Source organism: Chionomys nivalis, chromosome 12, assembly GCF_950005125.1.
Source record: "Chionomys nivalis chromosome 12, mChiNiv1.1, whole genome shotgun sequence".
Taxonomy (NCBI): domain Eukaryota; kingdom Metazoa; phylum Chordata; class Mammalia; order Rodentia; family Cricetidae; genus Chionomys; species Chionomys nivalis.
This window is the reverse complement of record NC_080097.1, coordinates 73,753,659-73,761,857: the sequence shown is the minus strand read 5'-3', so window position 1 is coordinate 73,761,857 and position 8,199 is coordinate 73,753,659. Positions and strand designations below refer to the sequence as shown.

Genomic DNA, 8,199 nt, shown 5'->3' with positions numbered 1-8,199 from the left:
CCCAGAGAGGAACTGTGAAGAAGGAGGTCACACATAGAGCAGAGCGCTTGGAGAGAGGGAGAACTGTGAGAGGTCTGGATCCTGTGGGGAGCACCTGCAACACGTCCCAGTTCCTAGTCTTAGAGGAGGCAGTAAGGACAGTTTGAGCCTAGGGCAACACGGACAACTTGAGACTCTCCAATTACCAGACTCCTTATCTTATGCTGGAGAAGGGAGCAGAAGAAATCTGCCCCTGATATGAGAGCTCACTGTTTTACCATTGACAGAAAAAGCTCCAAGCACTTGAATTCAATCTCAGCCCACCCAGACCACCAAGAGAGTCTTGGCATGTATTTCCCCTCCCAGGGGAGAGTGCTCACAGAGTAGGGAGATCATTACAGAAACTACTTGGGTGTGGGTCCTGCTGTAAGACCTTCGGGCATCCTCCAAGAAGTAGTGCCAGCCAGGGTCTGTCAGTCTTGAGCGTCCTTCCCAGTTGGAGACCAGTTAGACAGAGAACCATGTGTAGGAGGTTCAGAGATTGATCAGAGCCAGCCACGAAGATCCCTAAGATCAGTGTTAGGGTCAGCTGCCTCACTAGATGCTATTAAGCACCCACGAGGCATTTGAGAGATGCATCACAGTCTACCAGGACAGAGGAGAAAGAACTGATTGACATTTCATACTCACAGTTTTTGGTGGTGTGTTTTGTGGAATTCTGAGTGAGTAACCCAAATGGTTAGCATGTTTCTTGAACTCAGGATTGTGTCTCACTAAGAAGAATGAAGCTTACAGACTCAAGAGAGAGAGCACTCATTCAGCAAATCTATTAGAGAGTAAAGGATGAGAACTCTGTGCAGGTGAGAGGGGCTCTAAGGTGAAAAAACTGCTCAAGCCGCAGGGTCGAGGGGCTTTCACATCATCGCGGATGAGTGGCGCCATAAAGGCACAAGATGACTCTCTTCTTCCAGCTTTCCAGATTGGTTGAAGAGGATTGATACATTTATTGAAGGTCACAGACTCTATAGAGCCTGGGAACCATGCGGTAGGGTTATTTGGAGCTTTTGTGTCTAGATGACCAGAGTCCTTTACTGTAACCTATATCCATCTTTGTAGTTTACCCATTATTCCTATCTCAGGAGGACAGAGAAGGCAAAAAGGAAGAGGTTATATCAATGGTATAGAACCACAATCAATCCAAAGTCAGATAGGGTTAGTTCCATCTGCTTTAAGAATATTCAAGCCTTTCCTAATAGAATTTGTTTGACTCTCATAATGACCTTGCAATATGACAAAAGCAAGGAAATAGGGGTTAAACTCCTGTCTTTTTTTCCCCATATATTTAGATCCCATGAACAGATCAGCAACACATGTTGTGACTGAGTTTGTTCTCCTGGGATTCCCTGGTTCCTGGAAGATACAAATTTTCCTCTTTGTGTTGTTTTTGATGGTTTACATCTTGACCTTGCTGGGAAATGGGGCCATCATCTGTGCAGTAAGATGTGACTCCCGTCTACACACCCCCATGTACTTCCTCCTGGGAAATTTTGCCTTTCTTGAAATCTGGTATGTTTCCTCCACTGTTCCTAACATACTAGCCAACGTTCTCTCTAAGACCAAGGCCATCTCATTTTCAGGATGCTTCCTCCAGTTCTACTTCTTCTTTTCACTGGGTACAACTGAGTGTCTCTTCCTGGCGGTCATGGCTTATGATAGGTACCTGGCCATTTGCCGCCCATTACACTACCCTGCCATCATGACCAGGAGGCTGTGTGGCATACTAGTGTCTTCATGCTGGCTCACTGGATTCCTTGGGTACCCAATCCCTATCTTCTCCATCTCCCAACTCCCCTTCTGTGGATCTAATATCATCGATCACTTCCTCTGTGACATGGACCCATTGATGGCTTTATCCTGTGCCCCAGCTCCTATTACTGAATTTATTTTTTATGCCCAAAGTTCCCTTGTCCTTTTTTCCACTGTTGTATACATCCTCCGATCCTATGTTTTATTGCTCAGGGCTGTTTTTCGGGTTCCTTCTGCAGCTGGCCGACTAAAGGCCTTCTCTACCTGTGGTTCTCATCTAGTTGTGGTATCACTCTTCTATGGGACGGTGATGGTAATGTATGTGAGTCCTACATACGGCATCTCAACTCTGATGCAGAAGATCCTTACACTTGTATATTCTGTAATGACTCCTCTCTTTAACCCTCTGATTTACAGTCTTCGTAACAAGGACATGAAACGTGCTCTGAAAAATGTTCTGTTAGGAATGAAAATTGTTAAAGCTACATGAGTCAATGATGTGACATGCTCACATGTTCTAATAAAGAGCAAACTGGAGCTGTATCAGTTCATTCGGTTCCCTCCCTCCCTCCCTCTCTCTCTCTCTCTCTCTCTCTCTCTCTCTCTCTCTCTCACACACACACACACACACACACACACACACACACACACAGGCTCGTATGTAGCCCTGGTTGGCCTCAAACTCATTCTCTAGACAAGCATGACCTTGAACATATTACCCCTCCCCCCACATCCACATACTAAATACTAGGGTTACAAATGTGTACCAATGTCCAGGTTTTGAACTTGCTTTTCAACACTTGGTGTTGAAATGCATATATTTATTGAAAAAATAAAATGCGAGTCCTATGTGAGATAATTTCCTACTCAGATACCCATGGTTCTTCATTATACACCCCCTCCATCATTTTAACAAGGCAATGAAGTCAACTTTGTTTGACTATAGACATGTTAATACTAGTCTTTGCAAGATAAAAACAAAAATAGTACTCCAGTTCCAACATAATATTTATGCTTATTGGAAATGAAAGAGATTGGTTTGATTCCCAGAACCGGAAAAAAGAGAAGTGATTTAGAACCTAGATGAAAAATAAGAAAGAAATAAAGCTTTTGTACAAGAACATGGACTTATCTTCTCAGAAACTTTTACTAGAACCATTTCCTGGGCTTCTGAGAAGGCTCAGTAAGCAGAGGGCTTGCTGAAAAGCCTGATGACCTGATTTCAATCCACAGGACCCAAGTGGAAGAGAGAAGAAGTCTATTCTTACAAGTTGTCCTTTCTCCTCCACATGTGTGCAGTGGCATGTACTCCCACAACATAATAATTAATTAGTAAATTTAATTTAGAAGTCCATTTCCAATATAGAAGATGTGCTTATTAACATAGTAAAAGAAAATTCTTTTTTTAAAATTTATTTATTTATTAAAGATTTCTGCCTCCTCCCCACCACTGCCTCCCTTTTCCCTCCCCCTCCCCCGATCAAGTCCCCCTCCTTAGTCAGCTCAAAGAGCAATCAGGGTTCCCTGCCCTGTGCGAAGACCAAGGACCACCCACCTCCATCCAGGTCTAGTAAGGTGAGCATCCAAACTATCTAGGCTCCCACAAAGCCAGTACGTGTAGTAGGATCAAAAACCCATTGCCATTGTTTTTGAGTTCTCAGTAGTCCTCATTGTCCGCTATCCCATGCTTTTTAATACCCGGGCCAGCTGACCTTGGTGAGTTCCCGATAGAACATCCCCATTGTCTCCGTGTGTGGGTGTACCCCTCGCGGTCCTGAGTTCCTTGCTCGTGCTCTCTCTCCTTCTGCTCCTGATTTGGACCTTGGGATTTCAGTTTGGTGCTCCAATGTGGGTCTCTGTCTCTGTCTCCTTTCATCGCATGATGAAGGTTAATATTCAGAAGGATGCTTATATGTTTTACTTTGGCTTCACCTTTTTATTTAGCTTCTCTAGGATCATGAATTATAGGCTCAATGTCCTTTATTTATGGCTAGAAACCAAATATTAGTGAGTACATCCCATGTTCCTCTTTTTGGGTCTGGCTTACCTCACTCAGGATAGTGTTTTCTATTTCCATCCATTTGTATGCAAAATTCAAGAAGTCATTGTTTTTACTGCTGAGTAGTACTCTAATATGTATATATTCCATACTTTCTTCATCCATTCTTCCACTGAAGGGCATCTAGGTTGTTTCCAGGTTCTGGCCATTACAAACAATGCTGCTATGAACATAGTTGAACATATACTTTTGTTGTATGATAGGGCATCTCTTGGGTATATTCCCAAGAGTGGTATTGCTGGGTCCAGGGGTAGGTTGATCCCGAATTTCCTGAGAAACCACCATATTGCTTTCCAAAGTGGTTGCACTCCCACAGGCTATTTAGGCTTACTGCCCAGAAAAGGAACACATGGTCTCTGGATTGTGCATGGTCTCCCCTGCTCTCTTTTCCTTGCCATGCTCCAGGACCACCCGGGAGCGCTGCATTAAACGTGGGCATCTTTTATTCGGTCTAATTTGGTCTGATGGGAATTATTTGCATCGGCGGAAAGTCTTGTCTCAAGAAATATACCTAACATTAGCGCACGCGCGCGCGCGCACACACACACACACACACACACACACAAATAGCCAAGACATTATGACATGATCTTTCTATCAGAACCCAGTAATCCTACCACAGTTGTAGGTTCTGAGAAATGCAATATAAGACAAGGATATCAAAACTGCAATCACCAATATGTTCAAGGACCTTAAATAGGACAAGAACAAATTCCTTAATGACATTTGTGAAAACAGAAACAGTGGAATGAGACAACAAAACACTTAAAGACACACAATAGAAACAGACTCACTAAAGAAACCCAAACTGAGATAAACCTGGAAATGAAGTTTAGAAAGTCAAACAAAGACCTCAGAGGCAATTCTCAGCAACACAGCAAAACCTTCTATCACTGTAAGAAGAGAAAACAAGATTTTCTATGATAAAACTAAATTTAAGTAATATTTGCCTGCAAATCTAGCTCTACAGGAGGTACTAGAAAGAAAAGTTCAATCGGAAGAAGTTAACCATGCCAAAGAAAACACAAGGAATAAATAATCTCAGACTAGCAAATGAAAAGGGGGGAGAAAGCCCGTACTATAACAACACAATGATAGGAATCAATAAACAATTTCACTGCTATCAATGGTCTCAATTCCCCCAATGTAACCGTAGACTAACAGCCTGGATTTGAAAACAGTATCCATCCTTCTGCTGTATCCAGGAAAGACACCTTAACATCAAGGATAGATATCACCTTAGGGGAAAAGGACAGAAAAACATATTCCAGGCAAATTGACCCAGGAAACAAGTCAGCATAGCCACTTTAATATCTGATAAAATAAACTTCAAACCAAACTATTCAGAGGAGATGGGGAAGGACACTGCGTGCTCACTGAAGGACCCTTCCACATCATTTCCCCTTTTTCTGCTTAAACAAAAAAGGCTTTAACTTTAACATAGCAAAATTACATATAACAAGGCAGTTATAAAGCAAGAATTACAGTTACAATATTTACATCTACTTTATCTTTTATCATAACTAAGGAAAACTATAACTATATATATATATATTCTTTAACTCCATCAAGGACTCCAGAAGGATATAATGTTACCTAAGCAAACAAGAAATAAGCAACTTCCAAACTCTAGAAATAACAGAGACATCTCACTGCCTGGACAGTCACCCAAAGTTCCTCTGTATTGTTGGGGCATCCATCTTTGGCCTACAGGCCCATAGTATCCAGAGACAATTTCATGAAGCAGGAAATTTCAAAGACAGTTCAGTCACTATCTGCTGTGTCCTGCAGAATGTCTCGCTGACTCTTTCATGAATCAGGAACCGTGAAAGATCATCTCACCTTTAGGCAAATTCAGCAGTCCTCTCTCTGCGGGTTCTTTGTGTCCAGTTTATGCAATAGTCCAGGCAAGAGCAGTTTCTTGCCCAAATGGCTATCAAACTCCATAAAGATCCTCTTCTATGCCCATCTTCTTCTTGAAGTAGATTGGTGCTGCCAGGAGCAGATGTGTCTCATGTCATGAAAAACCCTAAGTTATTAAAACATTAAATGTTATATTCTGTAGTCTTTGAAAGATATGAAAAATGCCTATCTAACTGAAATATATCTCTACATATCTAGAAAATCTAACATAACTACAAGCTTGACTATTATTGATAATTATCTATTAACAACCTATATACATTACATTTTTAAATGAACTACACAATCACAATACCTTAATCAATATCAGAAATACATATACATATAACAAAATTGACCTTAAATTTATATCAATAGAGTAAAATTTATACCAATGTAAATTATTCATATAGATCTCATTTCCCCTTTTAATGTAAAAGAACATTTATAAACAATATTTGGGAACATGGGCACAGTTTTTTCTCTCCAAACTGCTTCCTGCTGAATGGGGGCTGCTATTTAGGTCTTTTATGGTATAACCTGTGTGCCAGGTTCATCTCAGTCGGCAGTTGAATGAAGTAATTTTTTGAAGGTGTTTACAGCAATCTTTCAGGAGGACGTGGTCTATCATACCATATTGGGATAGAAGCAATCCACATGGTCTCATCCTCCGTGAAAACAAAAGAAGAATCTCTTTTTCAAAGTATCATATCCTTAGATCCAAATTCTGAAGTCAAGGTATTTTCAAAATATCTATCTTGGATTAGTTCAGCAGCATTTATAAACAAATATCTTTTAGCATCTGTTGCTCCTTCCTCAGCATTCAAACAATTCAAAGAGAGCATAATAGCATACAGTATCAAGATTCTCTGTGTATTTTCCATCTTTGTGCAGCTTTATTTTAACCTCTATTTCTTTTATTTTTACTTTTATTTTTTGAGACAGTTTCTCTGTATATCTTTGTCCTAGAATAACTCTGTAGACCAGACTGTCCTTGAACAGTTCCACTGTCTCTGCCTCCCAGGCATTGGGATTAAAGGTGTGTCCTGCCACACCTTGAAGTCACAGAGGTCAATCTATCTCTGCCTCCCAACTGTTGAAATTAAAGGTGCATACTACCACACCCAATTACTCTCTTTCTTTTTTTTACTTTAAGAACTTTAACTTTTAGCCTGCATATATTTTTAACACACTGTAAACCATTTAGATGTTTTCTTCGACTTTGAATCTTTCTTTTACTGTATATGTCTTTTGTGACCACATGAGTCTTTAATTTACCAAGCAATATCAGTAGGACTAAAGCTGTGGCTTTGGCTGCTGGATCCAGCCCATTCCTTAGCTTTCCAGCCTCATGGTGGAAGTACCGTCTGTAGCCATTTTTATTGCCATAACTCTGTGGCGTTTCAAGGTCCCTGCCAACAAGCAAGCTGCAGCATTCTGCTCACAGACCACACTCATTCAGACTGCCTGCCTGAAAGAGTCAGAGTTTGCCCTGGCAGGACGGCCCAGAAAACCAGCATTTTAAAACGGCACAGCTTTTTTTTTCCTGCTACGGCTGAAAACCAAAAAGCATGTGTTTAGCTTTTCATCAACACTGTTTAAGTGTTTTGTGGCAGGACCTCTTAAAAGAGCTGCAAGGTTTTGCAGCTAAAGTTGAGTCAGGAAGCCTCTCTTAGCTGAGAGCACTTGCTTGCCTCTAGCAAGGAGAGCAGACTCGAGAAATTGCTGTTACCAAGAAAACATGCTTTACACTATTCTTTCCCAAGCTTTCTCAGGTTTTCTGTGGATGTAGTTATCCACTTTGGGCAGCCATTTGTAGTGAAAGAGGTGCGCAGGTCTGCTTTTTGTCCTGCCCAGCTCCCACACGGCTAGCTTTACACCCAAAATAACAATACACAAATAGTATTCTTTTAAATACGGCCTGGCTCATTAGTTTCAGCCTCTTCTTGGCTAACTCTCACATCTTGACTAACCCATTTCTAATAATCTGTGTAGCACCACAAAGTGGTGGCTAATCAGAAAGGATTCTAGTGTACGTCCATCTTGGGCTGGAGCTTCATTGCGTCTGGCTCAGAAAGGAGAGGCATGGCGATTGCCTCACTTCCTCCCAGCATTCTGTTCTGTCTACTCCATCCACTTAAGGGCTAGCCTATCAAATGGGCCAAGGCAGTTTCTTTATTAACCAATGAAATCAATACAAACAGAAGACCCTTCCACATCATCCTACAGACTATTTTATGCAAACTTCATATATATCAGCACATGAAAGATTTCCCCAAATAGGCCATATTCTAGTACAAAAAAACAAATTTTAACAATTCAAAAAGATTGAAACAACTCCTTCTATCCTATTGAACACAAAGCAATAAAACTTAAAATCAACAACAAAAAGGCTCTAGTAAAAACACAAACTCATGGAGATTTAGCAACTCATTATGGAACCATGAAAGGGT

At 41.0% G+C, this 8,199-nt stretch overlaps 1 protein-coding gene across 1 annotated transcript; it reads left to right on the top strand.

Annotated features, from left to right (window-relative positions):
• Positions 1-1,312: 1,312 nt before the first annotated feature.
• On the top strand, positions 1,313-2,275 carry LOC130885063 (olfactory receptor 11H4). Its single transcript, XM_057786444.1, has one exon. The coding sequence runs from the start codon at positions 1,331-1,333 to the stop codon at positions 2,273-2,275; it is 945 nt and encodes a 314-aa protein (XP_057642427.1). The 5' UTR covers positions 1,313-1,330.
• The last annotated feature ends 5,924 nt before the right edge of the window (positions 2,276-8,199 follow it).

What these genes read in the sequence shown, in the direction of transcription:
- LOC130885063 (XM_057786444.1), top strand. Translation starts at nt 1,331, where the DNA reads ATGAACAGATCAGCAACACATGTTGTGACTGAGTTTGTTCTCCTGGGA.